At 45.4% G+C, this 24957-nt stretch overlaps 1 protein-coding gene across 4 annotated transcripts in view; it reads right to left on the bottom strand.

Annotated features, from left to right (window-relative positions):
• VWF (von Willebrand factor) overlaps nucleotides 1-24957 on the bottom strand; it is a 137167-nt gene that overhangs the window by 13527 nt on the left and 98683 nt on the right. For all 4 annotated transcript variants that reach the window (XM_072766161.1, XM_072766163.1, XM_072766162.1 and 1 more), the window contains 11 exons: nucleotides 22509-22729; nucleotides 21145-21337; nucleotides 20636-20977; nucleotides 18647-18846; nucleotides 12565-12667; nucleotides 12057-12131; nucleotides 10714-10818; nucleotides 9490-9695; nucleotides 7132-7281; nucleotides 1584-1694; nucleotides 486-666 (listed from right to left, as the gene is read on the bottom strand). In XM_072766161.1, coding sequence (XP_072622262.1) covers nucleotides 486-666; nucleotides 1584-1694; nucleotides 7132-7281; nucleotides 9490-9695; nucleotides 10714-10818; nucleotides 12057-12131; nucleotides 12565-12667; nucleotides 18647-18846; nucleotides 20636-20977; nucleotides 21145-21337; nucleotides 22509-22729 — 1887 coding nt within the window. The remainder of the gene's footprint in view (nucleotides 1-485; nucleotides 667-1583; nucleotides 1695-7131; nucleotides 7282-9489; nucleotides 9696-10713; nucleotides 10819-12056; nucleotides 12132-12564; nucleotides 12668-18646; nucleotides 18847-20635; nucleotides 20978-21144; nucleotides 21338-22508; nucleotides 22730-24957) is intronic.

The following is a 24957-nucleotide window of genomic DNA, read 5'->3' as shown; positions in this document are numbered from 1 at the left end:
CTTGTTTCATGGTCCACACTTCAGGAGTGATGGGGAGAGCACTTGGGCTTCTGAAAGAGTGAAACTCTGCTCTGGAAACTTCAAGTCCCAGAATCAAATCACACTAAGAACTCAGAGCAGGTGGTAGAGAGAGTCGCTATTTTGTTGGTTGACTTGTTGGCAGGGTTGGGGTGGAAAGTTGGGAGTACCCCTTCCCAGTAGAGGCAATACAGTGAATGATCAAGAAGTCTGGAGTTGGTGAGTCTGCTACTCACTAACTCGCAGGAGCAAATGGAAGTAAAATGGTAGACAGTCACTGAGCACAGTGATGACCTTCAGGAGCCTGTGATTTTCTCTCATCTTATTTGCTTTCCCACAAAAGCATTAGAAGCGGAAAGGAAAATTTGAATCCTGCCCATTTCCCTAGTTGCTTAAAAGGCAAAGAATTCAGGAGCCCTTGGTGGACAGAGAGGCTTAGATGTAGGGCCCCTGGACACACGCCTTACCGCAGTGACAGGTGGGACAACACTCTGAGGTCTTACAGCTCAGCTGGAAGCCCGTGGGGCAGGTGGGGACATTCAGCTGGGGGCAGGAGACATTCCTCTGTTGCACAAAGACCTCCTCCTTCACTCGGACACACTCATTGATGAGGCAGGGGTTGTCAGGGGAGGCCCACTGAGAGCCAACCTGTGGTTAGAGCACTGGAGTTGAGTAAGGCTGGGGCCGACGGCCCAATGGGAGTGTGCTGTTCTCTCAGGGAGCCAATCTGAGCTCTGGGGATGAACCCCAGCTTAACATCTAAGTACCACCCATAGGGTAAGACCCACAGAGGGAATGAATGGGGCACATCCCAAGTCCTTCAGTGAGTCTGGGTCAAAGTCACCCTGACCACGATCCTAGCTCAGAGCCATGAGTTCTACAGACACTGTCTTCACAACTTTAGGGGAGCCTGGGGACACTCCCCTCCATCCTGGGCACTGGCTGTGAGCTGAGTTCAGAGGCTCTAGGGCACTCTGACCAAGAAGCGGCAGCATGGGCTAACATAGAAGAGGTGTGGAAGGGAAACTCCACCCATTTCCCAGCCAGGGGCTACTTCCCACCTACTCCTCAAGGGGCTAGGGATGATGCCATCTGACCCCTACAGCCCAGCAATCTGTCCCGGGGGCTTCTGGGCCTGTGGATGAGTGGCCCAACACAGGGCACAACAGTACTTAGAGCCCATGGAGCTTTGGAACAGTGGTAGGCCTACAATGCCTGCAGGATGGTGAGGCCACCACCCCACACTAACCACTCAGGGAAACCAGACCTCAGATTCGAAGGTAAACAGGAGGACACAAATCCCCCAGGAGTTCAGAGAACTCTTAGAGCAGGACCTGGACCTCTCCCCACATCTACCAAATGGGAAGTCTGAGGCAATCTCAACTGTTCCTAAGGGGCAAAGTAATCCCAGGGGACATCTGGATAGTACCACAGCCAGATGCACTCCCTGTGGGGAAACCAAAAGGTGGGGGAAAAGGTCAAAGCCAACACTGGACCACAGAATGGACAGCCACCCTGGTAAGGTCACTACCTTTCTTCCCACCCCGCCTGGGTCCCAGACGTACATTCTTCCAGTGAGACTGGGAGTCGCCCCGTGGTGAACCGATGACCACCTCACAGGCAGATGGCAGACACCTTCCACAGCACTCGCCTTCGTGAAGGACGTAAGTGAAGCCCTGAAAAATAAAAGGGACAGAGAGGAAGGACAGCCCAGCAACAAAGGCACAGGTGTTCTTATCTGCTCATATGTGTCCTGAGCCTTGGGGCTTTGGGCCTTGGGGCTTTGCAGACTTTCATCCCTGTCATCCACCAGTTTCAGGATCATGCTAAGAAGTGGTCAGGAGGCATCAACCCCTAGGTCTTATGCCAGCTGAAGAGACATAACCCTACTCTCTGAGAGCTTCCACTCTCAGACCAAGATCTAGTCCATGGGAGTATTAAAGACAGCCCAGAACTCACTCAGAAGCAGCTAGCTGGCCTGATGTTTATCATGACAAATCTAGGGCTCCTCACTGACTGGGGAAGAACAATCAGGATGCCTAGGATCTAGTCTCTGCTCTAATAGGGATAAACACCTATACAAGTTGAGCATCTTGACCTCTCACCAATGTGCAGAGCTGGGTTTGCCCTGACTATTGCTTGATATTACCTAGTGGTTTATGGGGCATAGTAAGATAAGAAAGTACACAGATGGATATTTCCCAGAAATCCTGCCAGGGAGACCAGCATCCTATAAATAGGCCAGCCCCTCTTGCCTCTTGGAGGTTCCTCCCATCTGGCCAAAGCATTAGGCACTTGGACTGAAATCCTCCACAGAAACTCCGAAGCAATATACAAAGAACAGCCAAAACACTGCTGTGTGCATTCGTCCCAGGAGCCACAGAAAGAGAACCCAGAATCATGCTTCATCTTGGAGCTCTATCCTTGAGAGAGAAGGAATGACAGCAGCTGTTCAGGATGGGCGTGCATGCCAAGCCTGCTCTGTTCCACAGGAACACTCAAGAGCAGGGCCGAGTCAGGAGATGCACACAACGCTGGTGCCTCTCTCTGGGGAGAATGCAAGCACTCCAGAGACTTGGCTCAACTTTGCACCATCTGCATGGGACCTACTTATATTCCCACCTGCGTCACAGCAGTGCCCACTGAGCCATCCCCAGTCTTTTATCAGCTGAGATTCTAGTCGTTTATTGTGCATCTATGATGTACTGGGGTACTTTGGAGGAGCCAACAAATTAGAAAAATACAATCTAGACACCCTCCACTACAAGCAGAATATACAAAGTGCCATAAAAGAAGCAATGTTTCAAGGGATCACAGAAGTGAGTCATTAATCCCTTTAAGGACCTAGAGTCAGTCTTGTGTGTCTCTCTCAGAGTGCTGGGTCATCTGGATTCGCATAATCTTCCTGTTTGCTGCTGCCTCCCTCCCCCATCACAGGCAAACATGTCCTTATGTTGCCTGACTCCCAGACCAGAGGCCTTGTTCACAAAACCCCACCAACTTTGCATGCTCAAGTACTCTTAGCCATGCCTCCACTCCAAATTTCCTGGCTGCCATCTTTCTGAGATTACTTCCACACTTCCAATATCCCCATCTTCTTGGTGTGCAACCAAGGTTCATCCTGTATGTCATCTCTCCTTCTTTTCCCATACTCCTCCAAATCCTCTAGCTTATACCTGTTCAAAGTCTACATCTCACACCTTCTCCTTACTCTTCTCCAACCTGTTTTCTCTGGTTCTGCAATTAAAAACAGAACTAAGTAGGGGCAACTGGGTGGAACAGTCAGTTGAGCATCCACCTCTTGGTTTTGGTTTTGGTTTTGGCTCAGGTTGTGATCTCAGGGTTGTGGGATAAAGCCCCATGTCAGGCTCCATGCTCAGTGAGGAGTCTGCTTGGGATTCTCTCTCTCCCTCTCCCTCTCCCTCTCCCTCTGCCTCCCCTGCTCATTCTCTCTCTCTCTCATAAATAAATAAATAAATAAATAAATAAATAAATAAATAAATATTTGCAACAAAGAATGGAACTAAGTACATCTAATATACACCTAATCTGAAGACAGATGCCCCTGAGAATAAATTCCTGATGTGCCTAGTAACATAATCCTTGAAGCAATTGTCATAGCTGAAATGGAGGTAGGAGGCATAGGACTCTGGTCCCTTGTCTCTGGGCTGGATCAGACCCGTCCTTGCAATGCTGGTGTTGCCAGTATGCTAGCCTATCAGAATGGGCACTGGGCCAGTAGTCAGGACACTCCCTGTCTACTGACTTCAAGTGAGCTGTCATCCACCAGCTTGATCTCAAGCTTCATTGCCTGTGCTAGTCCTCTGCATCCTTTCTGGCAAGTGGGAAGACCAGCCCTACTTCCTCTTCCTTCTGGAAGAGAATCATGAAGATAAATGAAATGAAATGCATTTTATTCAGTCCCTCAGAACACAGTTCCTAAAATTCCATGAAGTAGTCTGATTCTGGAGTCTAAGAGTAGGGAATCTGGTGGTCATAAGCCTTCAAAGAAAAACTCCTCCAAGATTTATACAAAGGAGTGGGAATTTCTCTTGCTGTCAACATGAAAGCAAGGCCATATGCACAAAAGCCCACCAATAAAACTCCATGGGAAGCCAGCATTGCCCCTCTCTAGCTTTACATTTTTCTGACATGAAAAGCTGAGAACCACGGAATTGGTTGGGGAAAGTCTATTTCTGCAGACTGTGACTTCAGAAAAGAAGAATCATAGGGCTGTGGTAATGTTATTCTTTTGGGGTAATGCTGTCCTATGTTTGCTTGATGTCACAACCTAGACAGTAAATGAATTCAGACATTGGGTAAGTGAGCCCAAATGTCTCTGGAGTAGGACCAGAGCTGATACTACCCTCTCTGAAGAATGAAGTCTGAAGCCATCTCTTCACTTCTCTTCAGCTTCACTGAAGCTCCCACCTCAACTCAACACATCATGGTACAGCCTCCCACATCCCTTCAGCTTTAATTAAAGCACTAGGCCCCCTTTTTCCCAGAAGGTGTAAATATTCAGTCTCTAAGACCAGCATGTCTCTAAAATAATTCCCTAGAGCAATCATGTAGTCAAGAGATCTAGACATGGTGCCACCTCCATCCATTCCCCTGACCTCCATAGTTTTTGTGAAATTGTCTCCAGCACCACCTCTACACAGGTAAGTTTATAGCACAAGACCTGCACCCTCCCTAAGAGTTGACTGGGACAGATGAGGACTGGACAGAGGACCCAATCCAGAGGCTGAGTTGAGCCCATCAATTTTCTTCCTGAGAAGTTACTCTATGGAATACAAAGATTGAGGAAGTCAGATTATACAGGGATGAACCCTGATCTGCAAAGCCATATTGAGTGGAAGCCAGATTCAATAAAGCCGTGTGCAAATGAAATTTACGAAAAAACAAGACTTCCTCCCACCAGCAGTTGGCCTGTAGAGGAGCTGGAACAGATGGGCAGAGAGAAGCAGAGACAGGGGTTCATGGGATAAATGAAAAGAAATGTTCTATGACTGTGGTGCCCATTCACATCTCCTGCATTTCATTTCTGAGACATTCTCTTTTTCATAAATCCCCTTTTGATTTTAGTTAGCTTGAGTGGAGTCTGTTCTTTGCAATCAAAACTTCCTACTGACACACAAAATATATTAGGTGCTGGGGCACCTGGTTGGTTCAGTTGGTTAAGTGTCCAACTCTTAATTTTGACTCAGGTCATGATCTCAAGGTTGTGAGATCGAGTCTTGTGTCAGGCTCCGCACTCAACATGGTATCTGCTTGAGATTCTTTGCTTTTCCATCTGCCCCTCCACCCATTTGCTCTCATGCTCTCTCTCTCTCTCTCTCTCTCTCTCATAAATAAATAAATAAATAAATAAATAAATAAATAAATAAAATCTTGGGGCGCCTGGGTGGCTCAGCTAGTTAAGCATCTGCCTTCGGCTCAGGTCATGATCCCAGGGTCCTGGGATCAAGCTCCATATTAGGTTCCCAGCTCAGTGGGGAGCCTGCTTCTCCCTCTCCTCCCTATTCGTGCTTTCTCTCACTATCTCTGTCTGTCTCTCTCTCAAATAAATAAATAAAATCTTTAAAAATAAATAAATAAATAGATAAATAAAATCTTTAAAAATATATAGAGAGAGTGCTACTTTTACAGAAATGACCTCTAAGCAGCACTCCCTTGCTTGATAGCAAGTTATTTCCATCACCTTCCATGGCCTGTGGGAAGAGATGCAGACCAACGGGTTTCCAAAACTTAGTGTTCCCAGTGGACATACCTGGATACCACTGCATCATTCTCTCCCAAGGGTGCCTCACAATTCCACTCCTCCTCAGTCACAGCAAGGCAGGTAGAGAGCAGATGAATTAAGGAGAGGCTCCCACTTCAAGATTCATAATTGGGCCCCCCCTTCCATCAACAAACCACCCACTTCCAAACCAGCGTCAAGAGCATTAGCTCCACTACTGTTATGAAGACAAGCACAAGATATATGTACTTGTCTATCCTGGCTACTCCTCTTTTATCTTTTATCATCCTGATAACACTGAAGGAATAATAATAATAATAAACCAGAATCTGACCCCAATTCTCCCTGTACATTATCACGCCCTTTTTTCTAGGATCCAATTGTTTTATTTTATTTTATTTTATTTTATTTTATTTTATTTTATTTTATTTTATTTATTTGAGAGAGAAACAGCATGAGCCAGGAGGAGGAGCAGAAGCAGAGGGAGAAGCAGATACCCCGCTGAGCCGGGAGCTGGATTCCAACTATAGCTCAATCCCAGGACTCTGTGATTGTGAACTGAGCCGAAGGCAGACACTTAACTGACAGAGGCACCCAAGCACCCCAAGGGTCTGATCAGTCTTAAATGTGCAAGAATAGGGACACTTGGGTGGCTCAGCAGTTGAGCATCTGCCTTTGGCTCAGGGTGTGATCCTGGAGTTCCAGGACTGAGTCCCACATCGGTCTCCCTGCATGGAGCCTGCTTCTCCCTCTGCCTGTGTCTCTGCCTCTCTCTCTGTGTGTCTATCATGAATAAATAAATAAAATCTTTTTTTAAAATATGCAAGAATAGAGTGCCCCAGAACACACAGGGGTCTTAGGGGCAGGTACCACAAGAATTAAAAATTGAATTGAGCTATAGCAGTGATCATGTTTCCTGTCCCTCAAATTATTAATGTGGTCTGAAAAATCACCAATTTGTGTAGATACATTATAGGACATTGAAACTGGGGGAACCTCAGAAAAATAAAAACATGTGTCTGTTCTAGGGGCAGGTTGAGGTGATATCTGAGGAGGAAGATATGGGGAAAAATCAGGTCCTCCTTTCTAGGCATTATATCCAATTTCTGCTCAAACCAACTCCACAGCCCTCTGGACTCAAGACCATACAACAGACATGGCCATTGGCCAAGGACAGACTCACAGAAAGACAGAACAGCAATCCTCCCCTAATGCTGCCTTTCACCCAACCTCAGTCCTCTCCTTCCCCTCATCTCTGGCCCTGAACCAGAAATTACTCAAGGGGTCTCTTGCCCCTTCCCAGAATCCCCACTCCCCCACTCTCTCCCTTGCCTGCTCCAGGCAGTGCCCAGCCCCTCTGCTCCCCTTACCGACAGGCAGTTGTCCTCACAGGGCTTCTGGGAGCACTGGGCCACACGCAGGCCCATCACAGAGTCCTCCAAGTCCGTGCAGGTGCACACGTCACAGGCCTCCTCCCAGAACTGGCCCACAGGGTAGATGGTGCCTCGGTGGACACACACCTACAAACACAAGATTTCCATGAGCAAACTTATTCCAGTCATTGAAACAATAAGTAAGTGCCTACTATGTGTGGAACTTGCCTTAGGTGCTGAGAATACAGCAGTACATAAAACTAACATGGTCTCTGCCCACCTGGAGGGATGCTTATGAAGGAGATTTTGCCCTCTTCCTTTCCTTGCCCACCAGCCTTAGAGAGCCATTGCTGGTGTGTGCTGGTGAGTCCTTCTTGGACCACAGGCTCAGGAATAACTCACTTGGTGGCCTTAATCCAGGCTCATCGCTGTCTTAATTGCATTTAACTCCCTCCCATATCACATAGAAAACTGTTCCCTAGTCTTTAGACCCAGTAAAGTTCATGGACTTAGCACCCATCCACACATAATGGGCTGAAGGTGAGTGGGGTCTATGAATAGGAGCCCCCCAGAAGACTGCAGATGACAGGGAGCATAACAAGGAAAGACCCTGGGGCACAGAGAATGGATATGTTTAAGAGACAAGGGGTCCTACTTGGAAGAACTGTAGGCTATAGAAGGGATATGGGAAATGGAGCTACAAAGGTTGATTGGGATCAGAATATGTAAAGCCTGGTATGCACATGGTACACAATACTCAGACTTTATTCTGTAGGAATGAGGCAGTAAGGAAGCTGTTTGATCAGGACACTTAATGACAGTTTTGACATTAATCCTGAATCTGCCCTCTGAAGCTGTGAACAGGTCTCCACTCTCATTCACATCATAGCAGTATAAGTATTTATAAGCCATTATCCTTTATCTGTTGGGTCTTCCAGCTGCTAATATAATGACCTTACTAAATGAGACCCCTTGTTCTTCTATTAAGAAGCCTGCTAGAAAAAAAAAAAAAAAGAAGAAGCCTGCTAGAAAATGTTACCAACCAGAATCTTACTTCTAGGAATCTATCTCAAAAGACAAATTTCCCAAACTACAAAATGACAGATGTATGAGGCTATTTGTTACAGCATTATTAGTAACTATATCACTATGCCACGATATGTTTCATGTACAAAAATAGTAAATTAAAAAGGAAGTAAAAGCAATCCCTAAAAATGTAAAACAAACCAAAATATCTGATTAACTAGATCAAAGCAGTGGCAAAATAACACAAGAAAAATAATTATTTCAAATAACTTTAAAACTCAGGATTTTGGCCATATATCCCTAATGGGTTATATTCCTACACTAAAGAACTGCAAATAAATCTTAAACCTCTCTCAGTTGCCTTAAATTGTTGGCAATAATATTGACATTGTTATTTTTGAGACTATTCTAGGCATATTGTAATATAAAGCAAATAACTAATTGTGTCAATTATGTTAAGAAACCAGTATTTACAACTTAGAAAAAAAGTAGTAGAAGTATAAGTCAAAGAAGTTAAGTAAAACCTTATAATCGAATTTGAATCCAAAATATTACTATGAGTGCATGAGCTTTGTTCTCTCTAAAAATATATTTCCAAGCTCTATTCACCAAAAAGGTCTGGAGGCAATGATAGCCTGCAAGTAGCAAGCATCCAGGGAAAGATAACCATGGCTCCCCCCTGTCATTCATTCCAGGGCTCAATCATGCCCAGGTCTTCCTGCTGCAATTCTGGCTCATGATAGGTCATCTTGGTGGATCTCTCCCCCAGAAGACTGCTATTTGCACATACCAGCTGTACTATCCCTTGACACTTTATTGTATTCTGTTTATAGGCAATTGTCTTCTATATACTATCAAGATCATAAGTAGTCTGCATCTTACATTTCTCCCATAACACCTAACAAAGTCCCAGCTCTGCTAGAATATAGTTGTTACTCAGTAAACATTGGATGGATGGATGAAAGGATAGATGGATAGATGGATGGTTACATCAATGAATTGATAGCAATTAACAAATGAATAAACTATTAACCAGTCGCTAAATAATTCATGCAATTTTATTAGTCCCTCAACTAACCTACAAAATAAGCTCTTTAATGGTAGGGCCCATGTCTCATAGCTTGCTTGTAACCCTAGCACCTAGCCATGCCAAGGACATAGTACGTTCTCTCTAAATACCTCCCAAGCTAATTAGGCTGTGGTGAATGCTGACTGCTCACCCACCATTAAAGTATTCGGGTTGGGCAGGAGGGGAAGGTTAGGTAGGCAAATATTTCATGAGAAGCAAATGTTTGGCCATCTTCCCAACCAGAACTAAGCAGCCCCTACCTTGTCAGGGAAGCAGGTTGTTGTGGTGCAGCCACAGTCGTTGGTGACAGCCGAGGCCAGGTACCCCAGCGGGCAGCTCACCGTGGAGTTGACACAGTTGCATGCACACTCATACTCATCACAGCACTGAGTCTTCCGAAGGGCCGGCGTCCGGTGCGGGGGACAAGAGGGCGGGGACTCCCGTCTGCATTCATCCTTCCTGCAGGCTGAGGGGCAGCACCAGGTGATGCCCCAGTCCATCCACACTGGGCAGTGCATTCAGCCAGGGTTCATAAGTATTCAGCTATGATAATAAGATCCCAGGGAACTCCAGACCCAGAATATTAAATCAGAAATGCCCAAGAGCTGAGCTCAAGGACTATGGGATTTTCAATCATACCAAAAAGCAATTAGTCTGCAGAAAAAATAAGAACATCCATCAAAAGGAAAAATGTGAAGCTAGGACTTCTAGTGGAGGAGAAGTGAAGGCTGCCTGGTCTTCACTCTATGAAGAAGGAAAGTCCTTCCAGCTGTGGATTCTCAGAGACCTCAGACAGAGAATCTCTAAGATCCAGATAAGCCTGGGCACAGCATGTGTGGGCAAGTATGCTTACAAGCTGGTAGCTTTTGTGATCCTATCCCCAGCTCAGTACCTAGAACAATACCCTATAGTTTTAGGTCCTCCAACAATGTTGAATGAAAGAATGCTAGCAACTCTGTCAAATCCACAGTATCATTTTACCAATGGCAGTCCCATTCCTGTGTCCTTTCCCTCTTCCCAACTTCCTTCAAATACAAAGAGATGTCCTCTTACCCTCTAGGCCTTATATCTAGGAGCTCAAGTGAGACTCTAAATCAATAGGATAGGAACTCCACTTGATGTAAGGTGGGTATTCTCAAAGGCTACATATGCAATTCTGTTCCTTGCCATGTCTTACTTTTAGTCCAACTGATGCTTGCACTATACTCTTTGGTGGCTCAATAGTTAAACATAACGGAGGCAGGGGGCACCTACAGATTTGTATCCACTTGGATTACTTGGATACAAACCAAGTAATCCGCACGTGGTACACCTGCAGCAGCATGTGACTAGGAGGGCTCAATCCAGGTGTGATCTTACCACCCCCACCCCTTAATTCCAGATGTATGCAAAACCTAGACTTCAATTAACTATAATACAAGACACCTTCCCCAGGCCAGGAGAGAATGGTCATGCCACCCTCTCCGCATCCACAGAGGCTTTACCACAGGTGAAGTTGGGTCTGCACTCGCCAGGATTGGTCAGGGTCATCTGGAGGCCACCTTCGCAGGGAGGCACCGGGGGCAGGTCACAGCTCACCAGGTCACACACTGAGGCCAGGAAAGAGAGATGCCCACTCAGAGGTCAGCAAGGGTACTATTGTGAGTGGCACCCAACATTCCTATTCCTCCAGACTTCTAGTGTTTTAGGTGCATGGTAGGGATGAGATGAAGTTGGAGGTGGAGGTAGAGAAGGGGAGGAGTGATAGGTAGGTAGATAGACAGACAGATAGAAAGACAGATCTGATTCCTATGATAAGCTCGTGTTGATTACTCTTGTCACTGCTGGGATTTTCAGATCTCAGCCAAATCACTTGAAGCCTCTGGGCCTCAGTCTCATCCTCTGCAAGTTGGGAAGGTCTACCTTCCAGGCTCAGTCTCAGGGTGTCATGAAATAATGGAGGCAAAGTGTCTGGCACATTGTAGAAGTTTAATCCCTTCTATAAAATGAGGGGCCTGAGGTAAATAATGCCCCCAGTTCTCTCTATTGTTAGCATGCTAAGACCTATTTTCCACAAGTTTTTCTCAAGCCACATCTCCTTCTATGTAGGACTTTATTCATGCCTTATAAATTTCATCAGCATACATAAATTTCTAGATGATTTCATTCTTTTTTAGACCCTGTAGACTATCCCTTGATCTATTTGCTCTCCCTCAAAGATTTGCATCACTGCCAACTTGACACGCCTGTGCTTTATGTCTCCATCCATACAATTAATAAACACATTGGACAGGACAGCAACGGGGCACTGGAGATTTCCTCTCCTGTTAACCATAATTCCATCAGCTCTGGATTCATCTCATTACACTATTTATTCAGCCCATTACTCACCATGGAGTTTGCAAGCCTATAATGAAACCCTTTGACGAATAACTTGCTGAAATCAAGGTGCCCTGTGTGTGGCCTTCTCTATATCTAGTCTACTCTGAATTTATCGAAAAGGCACATGGGTTACTTTGGCATGGCTTTTTCTTCAGTAAATCTCTGCACTACTGCCCACCAGAGATTACCCCATTCTGTTTGTTTGTTTGTTTGTTTGTTTAATGCTCTCAAACCTTACATTTAATAATTCACTGCAGAAGTTTCCTAGGAAGCAAATCCTACTTTCCAAAGGTGACTCTTGCTATTTGGTGAGGTAGGGCGGGGAGAGAGAGTCAGCCCTTACCCACCTCCTTTTGAGCACCCTGTGCCTGAGCCCACCCACACCTTTCTGCACCTGCCACATGGGTCACCTGGGGCCAGGGCCAGGGTCAGGACCCTGGAGAAATGCCCAGGGCGGGACACATACCACACTCGTACTCCGGGCAGCACTGCTCTGCGTTCTGGCGGAGGCGGGCCACTTCACACGGGCCACAGGTGGGAGCTGACGGAGAATGCCACAGAAGGCAGAGAGATCAATAATGCTGCAGCATGCAGCCTGTAAAATGTTGCAGAATACCAGCACAGGCCCTGCATGGGAGGCCTGCCAAGAATCAGGCCCAGGGGCCTCTGACAAATGAGTCTCCTTGGTGTGTCCCGGTGGCCCCTCAAATGTGCCCTCCAGGAGACTCTGAGTCTGAAGGCCAAGCTGGGGTTGGAGAGGGGGGCAGGATGAAACTCTAATAGTGTCTACCCCCCAGGTACAGAAAAGGTGACCCCAAGTCCAGTAGGAAGGGTGGGGCAGCAGCGATGGAGGAAAAAGATGTTTGTATCTGGCCCACCAGGTATGCAGACAGTATGGCCAAGGCCTCAAGGGATCCTTCTTCCTCTAAGAGCAGCAGGGAGAGGGGGTGAAGGGTGAGGGTTAGGGGGCTCACCTCTGGCTGTGGGGCAGGGCTGCAACGTACAGTTGACCTTCCGCCCACTGAGGCACGTGCAGATCTGGCAAGGCTGGTGGGCTGGGACCCAGGTTTCCAGGAACTGAAGGAAAACAAGGCTCAGGGAGGGCCCATGCCATCAGGGACACAAAGCCTAGGAGGTCATGGGGGTCAGGCCCCCCATCTCTGGCTCGGTCTCCCCTCAGGGGACACAAACCCCAATCCAGGCCTCCATCAGTCTCACATACAGGCTGAACACATACAGGCTGAAAGCAGTGTGAGGCTCTGAGAGCAAAGAGTCAGAGAAGCATCAGGGGTGCCCAGAGAGGTGTCCCCACTGCTTTGTAACCTCGGGGAATGACAAGCTACAGGCTGTAGAGGACCCTCCCTGCAGGAGGGCCATGAAGTCAGGGAGCTGAATTCCAGTGTGGGGCGTCACTCCCCCTGGGACCAGTTTCCTCACCCACAAAGGGAGTGCACTGGGACCTGCCTTGCCCTGCAGACTGTGACCAGCACAGATGCGGGCTGCAGAGCCAGGACCCAGGATCCCTCTACACTCGGTGAGTCAAACGCAGAGTTAAATTTAAATTCACGTTTAAATTGCCTGTCTCTGAATAAACGCATTCTTGTCCAGTAGCTCAAAGGCTTCTAAAATGTTCCCAGGTCAAGAGAGTCTTATTTATTCCGTCTGTTTCCACGGTCAGCAATCAGTCAGCTGAGAAGAAAGGAGGTCAGAGGTCTCCAAGGAAATCACCCTTCCCTGCTGGTCCTCCTCTGACCTCTCCCCCTTGACACCTTCCCAGCGCTCAGTATATAATACCAGCCAATCTCTAAAGAGCATAGGCTATGTACCACTGTTCTATGAGGGATTTTTTTAAAGATTTTATTTATTTGAGAGAGAGCAGAAGCTGGAGGGTATGGGGGCCATGGGGCAGAAGGAGAGGGAGAAGCAGGCTCCTCGCTGAACAGGGAGCAGGATGCAGACTTGATCCCAGGATCCCAGGATCACAACCTGAGCTGAAGGTACCCCCTTAATTGACTGAGCCACCCGGGTGCCCCTGTTCTATGGGTTTTATACAAATGACTTGTTTAATTCTCATTGCAGCCCTCTGGTAAGGATATCTGTATTACTCCCACTTGTCAAATGAGAATGCTGAGGCCTGTATAGGTCACACCATCACAGCGGCAGAGCCACCATACAAACCCATAATCCGTCTTTTTGACACCATGCTCCACTGCCTCCCAGCAATAACTGGCATTAAATATGTTCAAGATATCTTTCTAAGGGCTTTGCATTTATTCACTTTCTACCCCTTACAATAACCATACCAGGGAGATATGGTGTCATTATCTATGCTTACAAATGCTGAATAGAGATACAGACAAGGAACGTGGTGACCAGGCAGTAAATACATCCCAGGATTTGGACCTGGCATCCTGGCCCCAGACACCATGTGTTTTCTGTATGACAGCTGCCTCTTGTGGGTAATCACAGCATCTGCCACGGGCAGGTCACACTGCCAGTACTGCGGGGGGTGGGGGGGTTGGTGTTCAGAATACTCAGTCCCAGCCCTCAACAGCTGCTGCTCATTGAGGAAATAAGACTCCTCGATGAAAAGTGGAACAAGACAAATGAATTGTGATCCATTTACAGCAGGGCATATTACTCAGCCATGAAAACAAACTATGAAAACATGCAACATAGGGGAATCTCAAAAGCATTATGCAGAGTGAAAGAAGACAGGCAAAAATGGAGTACACACAGCCTGATCCCATTTATAGAAGATTCTGGAAAATGTGAATACATCTGTAGTGTCAGGAAGCAGAGCAGCAGTTGCCTGGGGGTGGGAGATGGGGGCTAGGGATACATTAAAAAGAGGCAACCTTGGGGGTTGCCAAGGAAATATTTGTTATCTCGATTGTGATGACAGCTTTATGGGTGTGTGCATATGTCAAAATACATCAAATCTTACCCTTAAAAAGGTGCTGTTTACTATATGGAAACTAGAGCTCAATGGAGCATTTTTTAAAAATGAGAAATACAAGAGCCACAGCAGGTGCACAAGAAATGTTCACAGGGGCTGGAGTGCTCCTAAAAGGCCTCACCAAGGTGCACCTGTGCTGGAAGGGAAGGACTCAGGCAGAAGAAAAAAGAAATGGGAACAGAGGATGAAAAGTCCTTGTGGACATCTAGATGATTCTAGAGGCCTTCTCTGTCAGCTTCGGGAGCTGGCGTTTAATATGGTAGGCAAAGAGCAGCCCTGAAGCTTTGTAAGCAGTACCCTGCCTCAAAGAGAGGAGCGTTGAATTAGGACATCCCTGGTGAGAGTGAGCAGGCTGGAGAAGATAGGAGCCAGCACCGGGAGATCAGTGCTCTCCTAGCGGCTGGGAAGGCCAGGGAGGGCACAGGGCGCAGGCCTCAGAGGAAGAAGGAGGGGGACACCTCACATCTCCGTAGGGCTCTCTCTGTCCTGCCTCTCTCCTGCTTTCTGCATGGATGGTGATGCCAAGAAAATGGCAAATCAAGGGTTCTATATCTAGACCTTTAAATGGCAAACGTGATGGGATGTCAAAGGAGAGGATCATATTCTTTATATGTTTTGGGGGGATTTTGTCTCTTTTTAAATGTGAACTTTAGATATCTAAATTCAAGAAAAAATAATACAACTTTCCCACCATCCTGAGAGTAGACAATACCACAATAAATGACCAAAATTAGGTATTAAGCCTCCCTTTCCTAGGGATTTTCACTTTTTTTAGGAAGCTTTAAGGAGGCATGCCTGAGGCAGGGGACAGAATCTATAGTCCCTGTAAAGGCCCTTTTGGCCTAATGCTACAGGCACCAGCGGCCAGCTCTGCAGCCGCATCACCTGTCTAGTTATGCAGCAAGCACACCAGCAGGTGGCACTCCTGCACCAGGACAGGCCAACTCCAGCCAGTCCTGAATGGCCCACCGGGCTCCCGGCCCGCAGGGAGTATTTCCAGGGCAGAACAGGTATGAGCGCTGGCGGGAGTTCTAAATTAAATGAAGGCGACAAAATAACAGCTTACAGAGAATCTGATAAGGGAAAACTGAAGTCTTCAAAGCCCCAGGTCAGAGAAGGGACACAGCAAACGACCAAGCACCACCCACCACAGCCAAGGATCTGAGGGCAGATGCAGGAAAATGTAATTCCTGGGCCGCCACGGAACAGCAGAGACCAGGGAGGAAGCTCAGGCTCCAGGTGCTCCGTCCTGGTGATGGAGGCGGTCCCTGCTGCCCACACAGCCCCCAAACCAGAGAGGGACAGCCAGCCCGCAGCCCTGGATCCCCCTGAGCCGGCCACAGAGGCTCATATGTTTACACTGCATTCTGTAAAGTAAACAAGGGCTATGGAAACCGGTAAATGTTTTGCCCTTCCAAAGTTACCACCAGAGATTTATACTCTGGATTATTTCCCTGAAGAAAAGTTGTCTCAGCTTTATTTTTCAGTTAAGGAAATTTCATTTAATGGAAATGTTCTTCATGTTAGACTTTTATTCCTTTTCTGCTGTGAATGGGAAAGCTGAAATTGCAGGTGGCTGATAAGATGTCTATTTTCATCCATTTAAACCATATTTTCTGAAGTAAACTAAAACTGTGTTTGTTCCCTTCACAGTTTTTGATTAATTTTACTGTCACTTGGTTCTGAAATACGTTTATAAGACTGTTTCTATGTCCAAAATATTGCACTACTCAGAAGCTCTCTCCACACAACTCAAATGCATATTCCAATGGGTTGGATGGAAGGTGAGGGGAGTGGGGAAGGAAAGTCGAGTTAGAGGGGGCAGGTGGAGACACGAAGATAAAATTCACAAGTTTCCAACTCTCAGCACCCTGCAGCCAAATGATACTCCTGGAGCCAGAAACATTTTACAAGCTCAAGCTTTCTTCTCATTGCAGAATGCCAAAGAAGAGGGCAGAGACCATTTCTGCCTCCCTCTGAGAGCACCTAGCACTACCAGCAAATGCAGGCTGAAATTACCACTGGGTGTTGGCACCACACATATATAGTACCTACCCTTCAAGCCTAGAGGAAGGGACCCCAAGAGCTGTGCAGATCAGAGAGAGTGATGTATGGTTTTATGGACTCATTTTGGAGAATATTACAGTACAGGCAGTTACTTCATTTGGCAATTGAAATACAGCAGTAGAGTGTGACTAGTCTTCCCTCCTAATTCATCTCCTCCACAGTGAGAACAAATGGGGTCCACTGGGATAAAGCCCAATAACAAAACAAAGCAGATGAGAACCATCCAGTAATAACTGGATGAACGCCCATGCTTCCATGAATACGCAGCTCAAAGTTTAGCTCACAGTTCCATTGGGATTGAAGGCAGGGCTAGGACACTGTGGGATGCCCCAGTGTCATGGATAGGAACCACGGTTTTATCACCTCCTGCCATCTGAGCCTCAGTTTCCTCACCCACTCAGTGGCACATGTAATAACGACCCCATGGAGTTTGAGGGAAAATCAAAGGAAACAGTCCATTGCATGGCCTACGTTGTTCGGGACAGAATAGTGTAGTTACAGGAATGACTGTTTCCATCATTATCTAGATTGGTTAGCTAGCTTTACCTTGAGTCCTGCCAGTGTGATTAAATATAATGAGTCACTTCACCTGGTTCGCTTAGTGACAAAAGTCCTCCCTGGTGATAATAGAGATGTTAGGTCTAGGGTGTAGCCCCTGATCATAGAATACACTCACTCTCTTTTGCTAGAAGCCAAATCTGTTCTCCCTCTATCAGGTTCTGTAGCGTCACTGTCAAAGAGGAAGGACAGGAGCACTGCACACATTCGCGTGTGCATACACACTGCCCAGCTACTACAAATGTACATGTTGTCAACTTTGAAGCTATGATTGGCATCTTAGGCCAAGATGGGGGAGAGTCTGGTAAATATCCTTTCAAAATGTACTCAAAAACCTGTAAAGGGCTACAAAAATTGTTGACTCCACGATTCCCATGAAAATCAGCTCAAAGAACACCTAGCAAAAAGGCATTTTCACACATCAGAAAGAGCACATTCCAAAAAAAAAGAGAGAGAAAAGAAAGAAAGGAAAAAAGAAAAGAAAAAAAAGAAAAGAAAAGAAAAGAAAAAAGAAAGAAAAGAAAAGAAAAGAAAAAAAGAAAAGAAAAGAAAAGAAAAGAAAAAAAGAAAAGAAAAGAAAAGAAAAGAAAAGAAAAGAAAAGAAAAGAAAAGAAAAGAAAAGAAAAAAAGAAAGAGCACGTTCTTTGGAGTTAGAGCCTTAAATATTGAGTCCAATTTGCAATTCTATCACTTAACAAACCATGTCCATGGGCAAAGTAAGCTGTCTAAGCTTTGGTTTTGTCTTAAAGATTTTTTTAAAGTATTTATTAAAATGACATAAAACATCCTACTCTGTTCTGTAGAACCCTAGTCCAAGGGCATGCTACATATACATTCACTCACTCCACCACACATACAAGTCCCATGGTTAGATAAGTTTGAGAAGCAAAAACCCTCTTACACGCTTGCACCACACATTAGCGCATTAAAAGCTCTAAAGAATCCTGCAATAAAGGAACTTGTCTAGCTAATGTTCTTTAAACTCTCTTGACCACAAGTAACTGTCAATATCCTGCAAAACAAACTTCCAAAAAATGTTGAGATAATGAATATATAATGGTTAGTACAATGCAAGGTACATAATATATTGTAATAATACTAGACACCACTATTAATGTAAATATTCTTTTCCCATCCCCTTCTGGGTTCCTGCAGCCTTCTATTTACATGAATATAATGATGGTAATAGAAGTAGTGGTAGTCATAATGTGTTAATACTTTTAATAAGCTATTTATTTAATAAGCTATTTAATTAGCTATTACATAGCTAATATATGACAGACCCAGGATTTGAACCAAGATGTGTCTGGCTCCAGAGCCATTATGCCTTATTCTTCCCTATTCTTCAGTGATCTCCTTAAGAGTTAACCCTGGCTGCCACAGTTGGAGGGGGCCAATCACTGGTGAACACTTCACTCTACTGACCTGAGAGAGAAGCAGCTCCATAGCAGGTGAAAGGCCAAGGCTCCTACCTGGTGCCGGACTCCATCCTCGCTGATGCACTGGGTACAGGCCTCCTCGGGGACACAGCTACCTTCCAGCATGACTTGGTTTGGGGGGCAGAAGCAGCCTTCTGAGGGTTGGTCCCCGCAGGAGCTTGTATTGCCTTCACAGAGCCGAGGGCAGCCATGCTCACAGTGGTTGTACACCAGGGATGGTGGGCATGACATAGCTACAGACAGAGAACAAGGTCACACTCAGCTCACACCAACCAGAGAGAAACTGAGGCATAGCTGCTTCGATGAGGTTAATCATTGAACAAACTTGCTCGGGCAGAAATGGCCAATTTCTACTAAATTTTATTCCTTCCATTTTCCATGGAAATAGACCTTTAAGCTAGGCACCTGGCCACAAACTACAGACTACATTTCCCAACCTCCGCTGCAGCTAACTATAGTCACATGACTATAGTTCTGACCAAATAACTGTAGGTGCAAATGTAGACTCCAATAGCAGTTTCCAGAATTCTTTTTTTCAAGGACAGCTGTGCATGTCCTTTGTCCCTTCCCCTTTTTCCTCCATGCTACCGTTTGGAACCTGGATGTAAGGATGAGAGCTCCATCTTAAACCATGAGAAAAAAAGCACACCCAAGTGAGAATGAGCAAAAACCTAGAATCCTGTTTGAAACCTAGACACAGCTGGAGCCACCTCCCTCTGACCAACTGTGTAACAGAGAATTTTACTTCTCCGTTACTTGAGCCAAATTTAATCCTAACTGATAATGTGATCCTGTGTATCCTTGGGAAGTTTTATGGGTCTTTCTTTTGAATACAGGTGTATTAAATCCTTTAAAAATCGTCTTAAATTAAATAAGAAATCCACAGCTATGAAGAGTTGCATGAAGAAAAGCTACAAGATAATTCTCTTGTCCCACTCTGCCCACTCATGGTGCCAAGGCAGCCGGCAAGAGCATCTAAGGATTTAAAGCACCAAGCATTTCTCTGTAAATGCACAATAAGTGGCCAGGGATAGACAAAAGATGGGAGTATCTAAGGATTTAAAGCACCAAGCATTTCCCGTAAATGCACAATAAGTAGCCAGGGGTAGACAAAGAAATTACTAAGCAGAGAAGGACTGTGGGTAATTCAGGAAATTATCATTTGCCCCTTGATCAGTAGGCAGGTTGAAAAGGAGGTACTTCCATCTAATGGACTCAGAACACCAGAGCTGGAAGGAACCTAGGAGTTATCTAGTCCAACGATCTCATTCTGAGATGCAGAAAGCAAGGTCCAGATAGAAAATAGCTGATCAGACCCTAAGCTGAGACCAGGGTGCCCAAGTCCTCCAGCCGTAAGTTAGAGCTGTGACAGCTGTATGATAATAAATTCTGAGACTCCAAGATGCTTGGAATTATTGACTTTCCTCCAGAGAACATCAGGGGTTATATTCAGTAATTGGGGGTGCTGAAGTTCAGTGCTCTTTTCGTGCCAGTGCCCCTTGAGGCAGGCATCACATCTGATTCACTGTGGTATCCCCTATACGTTGAATGATAAATAAATGCCAAGTCCAAATAGGGGAGCTGACCTTGGGCAGGTACCCCCACTAGTGATCCTATGGTATTTGTCATTAAGATGCTGCTTGGTATGTCAGAGGAAAATTCCACTCACACTTCAAAATCCTTCTCAGGCATGGCTTACTCTGAGCCTTTGCTAAACTTGGGGGAATGTCAGATTCAGAAATGTGACTGGTCATTCCGTACTTTGCTGATGCTTATGCGTGTACAATACATCAAAATCACACTTGTCTGAACTATTGAAATGCTCTTGTTTACACAGAAATTCCACACTCAAGTCACTGAGACATCTATCATCTTATTTTATCTTAACTGGGATCCTACGTAATAGGGAAAGCAGGGATTTTATGCTTTATCACCCAGAAAAAGAATATGAGGCCCAAGAGGTTGAGCAAGCCCAATACTTTGTTGGTCTTCACACTGTAAGGGAGGCATATGGAGACTCACCACAGAAATTGGCCCTCCTCCAGTCAACACAGACCCCTTTGGTCCGACAGAGGTGGGCATACAAGGCAATCGCCTCACACACTTTCTTCGGGTGGCAACTGTCGGGCTGGCACATGGCATAAAAGGTGGCTGGAGCGAGGACCTTGTGGCACTCGGCAAACAACTCTGAGAGGAGGACCTGGCAGTGGGAACTGCTGGAGACAGGACACTGCTCCTCAGGGACAGGCTGGCATGTCTTCCCAAGCTGCTGTACGGTCCATTCCTGGATGAGTGCCTTCCAGTCTGTGGTGACTGTCCCATCCCTCAGAATGAAGTCATTGGCTCCGTTCTCATCACAGATCCCTAGACAAATGAGGAAAGGCAAGATCAGTAGCCCCGGGTGCCTTCATATTGATGCAGGAGACCTGGCCAGTCTCCATCCCCACCAGTGTCTGAACCTTACAACCAACCGGACCCAGGAATATAAGCTGCCAAGAGTCCTGAGACTAGAGCAAAGGAGAATTTCTCACCACAGAGACCATATGTCTTCGAAGCAAAGGTCCTGGGGCTGAGCTGCAGCTGGAACTCATTGTTTTGGGGGGTGAATGTGAAGATGTGGCCAAGATGGTTGAATCTGACCTCATACATGATGGTCCCATAAACATTGACTTCCATGTCTCCACCCACATATGGGATGGAGACTAGTCTCCCATTCACTGTCATCTGCCCAAAGAAGAAAATGCCTCATCAGTAGTCATAGCAATAAGGAATCCTAGAATTTCACTCAGCTTCTCCCTGAGGTTACTGAAAGTCCCTCCACTTCTGCCACACTCAACTCGTGTCATCCACAAACTCTGATACTTGGCAGGAGCTCTTCTAAGATAAGGGGCTTTGCAGAGCTTGACAGAACAGATTATTAGAATCCTAAACAGATGGCCATGCTCCTAGAACCTGAAAGCCAGGGGGTTAAAGCTAGCCCTGAGTCTGTGTGCATTCAACAGGGAAGGACAACCCCTCCCGGACAGGCTGTGAAAGCTGCTTTTTGCCAACTCAGGGCAATGTCTCCTGAAGCATCTCGTGGGACTATATTAAGTCCATTTATGGATGGATGGATGGATGGATGGATGGATGGATTTTTGGTCACTAGTTCTTTGGTGGCCCTACTATACATCATATCAAACATATTAAAAGATAATCATGTACCACAAGGAACATAATTTTTAATATTAAAAATTTTAGAAGGCTTTTTAATATTATTTTGAAGTTTTTGATTATGAGTTGCTCATTTAATATAGGCCTAGCTATGATTTTTCAGGAATTAGTGTGCATATATTCAGGAATTCTGATAAAATGAGAAGAGCTAACCTACATAATGAAATACTTAAGATTTCTAAACAAATAAAGAAGTTGGCATAATGTAACCTTTTGTAAACATTTAGTCAAACATTTATTTTTACCAGTTTTGCAGTTTTCTTTTTGAATTCTGGAGCCATACATCTCATTTAGGCCCTAAATATTTTCAAAGGCCCTAATTTAGGCCCAAAAAATTCTCCTTTGGAAAGTTCACATGCCTTAGGCACGGGACTCAAAATGCCTGCTGGGTAAACAGCACTGGTGCCAAGCCTAATTTTCTTCCAGCATCAGAAACCAGCACTATGTCTGTGATTTGATGCTACCTAAAACTGATCCTTTCTTCCAAGTCTGGGCCCAGGACAACATGAAATAGTGCCACGGGGGAGATGGAAATAAGTACTTCCTAAGAAAATTGGTACTCTGCTAATGAGGCAGAAGGCAGAGTCCCTAACAGACACACCATCTAAAACCAACTGCCAGTAGAGGCTTCTTCGAGGTCCTGGTCCTGCTATGCATGGGACCTATAGAAAGTACCTCTCACCTGCATGTCACTGTGGAGCTCAACTGAGAGGCCGTCATGCTTCACCTCAATGGATTTCATGCAGGTCTCCCTCGCCCCAGGGCTGCAGGCACCATTATGGAGAATCACCTCCAGGTCCTGCTCCTTGTTTTGAAATAGGACATACGAACAGCTGCCAGTCAGCTTGAAATTCTGCCCATCAAAGGTCACAATGTGCCGGGTAGAGCTGCCCATGCACACACCTGGACAGGAGAGAGCAAAGCTTGGATGTGATGTGATCCAAACTCCCATACATGCAAAGAGGCCAATGTTATCAAGCTACCCACAGAAAAATAGAGCTGAGAGCTCAATGGGCCCTTTGAGATCATGTAGTCTAACTTCCTCCTTTTTACATATTAGGAAACAAATTCCAAGAGATAGAGAGAGTAGCTTAGGTAATAACACTTGGCCAGTACATATTTTTCTACAGAAGGTTTAGAAGGACAAGTATCACACAAAAACATGGAAAATTACAGAACCATACTTCTAAAAAATTTTAGTGTGCAAAGTGAATGATCTCCTCTACAGGGATGCCTTGGCCCAGGAAACAAAGTTAAGTTTCAGGGTTGTTATAACTTGATGAAATCATGAGGAGCTAAGCATATCATGAACTTATGAGGTCATTGTAAAGAAAGTTCACCTAAAGACACATGTGTCCTCTTGGCTGCCAAGTTTCTAATGGTACAAGAGGCCATGTTGACTTGATCTTTTAAGAGATCACACAAGAGAAATATTTCTGACGCCAAAACAAATGATTGGGTCTCAGCACTTCCTTATTTGCCACTCATTCTTTCACATGATCAGCAAATTCTCGAGGTTCCTATTAAAACAGCACTTGGGAATACTAACCATCTTGCATCTGCATAAGATGATTCTGTAAAAATCTCCCCATGGAAGGTAGCACCACAATGTGTGATTTGAAAGCTAATCTTGGACCAAAATGAAGTTGGAGATAAGCTTTCCAGAGCAATCATGACCACAGCTGCGGTGGTAGGTAAATAAAAGCCCAAGAGGGCAGACTCAGTGGGTCAGTGGGAACACACAAATGTCCCTCATTCATACCATGTCTAGACATCCTCCACCTACACGAGTGACCTGTAGGTCAGGCAGCATGGCCACTAACAAATGAAGGGGGCTGGAGGCACCAGCTTTCAGAGCTGAACAGCCTGCCAGGAGCTTGTCCCCTCAAAATCCTGAGTCCTGGAATAGTCAGTCACTTCCAAGCGGCAGTACTGAACCCATGCTGCAAGTGGCCCCAACAATCCAGCTGTATAGTGTCAGGTCTTAAGGAGATCAGCCCCAACTGCTGTGAGGGTGTAACAAGTCACAGGCAAAGAAATGGGGTTAGCTCATGCGTGCAAGCCAGCAAGAGCAGTTCTGCCCACCATCGCATTGCCCTCCACAAGTAGTGAAGAGGCTACTTCAGAGCCAGGGAAACTCCAGATTGCATTCTGCTCAACCCCTTGCTGGTACTGTGATCTTGGATAAATGACTTCACTTCTGTGATCCTCTCCAATCTCCCCTGCTGTCTTTGAACTAACAGAAAGGATTTCTGGGCTACGCTTTTAAGCAAAAAAAGGCAAAGCTCATTTGTGAAGAAGGAGAAGCCTGAAATGAATGAGACTGGTTGCCTGCATGAACATAGGTGGAAATGAGTAGAAAGGATGGAGGAAAGGGGACACTGGAGTGATATCTGAGTAAACCTTTCTGTACATTCTCACACTTGGATCCATGTTAGACATTCACATACTGAAAACAAACAAATGAATAAAATCAGCAAGGATGGGAATGAGGGAAACCCAAAACAGGATACAGACAGAAACAAATTAAACTCACAGTAATGAAGAACATAACTGCACTGTAGGGAGGGGAGAAATTATCCTAAATAACTTTGGGGAGAAATGTATCATGTACTCAAAGACACATGTCAAAAAGAATTGTATATGAATATCCCACTCTAGTTAGTGGATTTGTTTTCCATCCAAGCATTGGTTAACAATTCTGAAACTACTTTATGTATATTCTGGGATTAAGCCAACAGAGAAATACATTGTGGATAATGAGAGCCAGGCTCCCCACTGTGTGAAAGATGGAGCCGAGGATGTCAAAAGAACCCTAGTCAAATTGAAAGGACTCCTAGTAGCCAAATCCAGGACCATCTGACCAAGATAACAAATAATGCCAGTAATTGATCACACTCCATAAAATAAAATAACCGATGAGTCTATTCGTTGATACAAATAATTAACTGAATTAATAAATAACAGAAAAGGAAAAGCTCTTCCTTTCAGTAGAATTCTAACTAGCAAATGTGGAGGAAAAGAAGGAAATAAAAAATCACTACTTGGCAAACACCACAATAAATATTGTTTCCGGCAGGGATCGTCAATGCATGGTAAACTTAATGGGTAAAAGCATATTTCCATAGCTC

Source organism: Vulpes vulpes, chromosome 8, assembly GCF_048418805.1.
Source record: "Vulpes vulpes isolate BD-2025 chromosome 8, VulVul3, whole genome shotgun sequence".
In the NCBI taxonomy this organism is placed as follows: domain Eukaryota; kingdom Metazoa; phylum Chordata; class Mammalia; order Carnivora; family Canidae; genus Vulpes; species Vulpes vulpes.
This window is presented reverse-complemented; position numbering and strand designations above follow the sequence as displayed.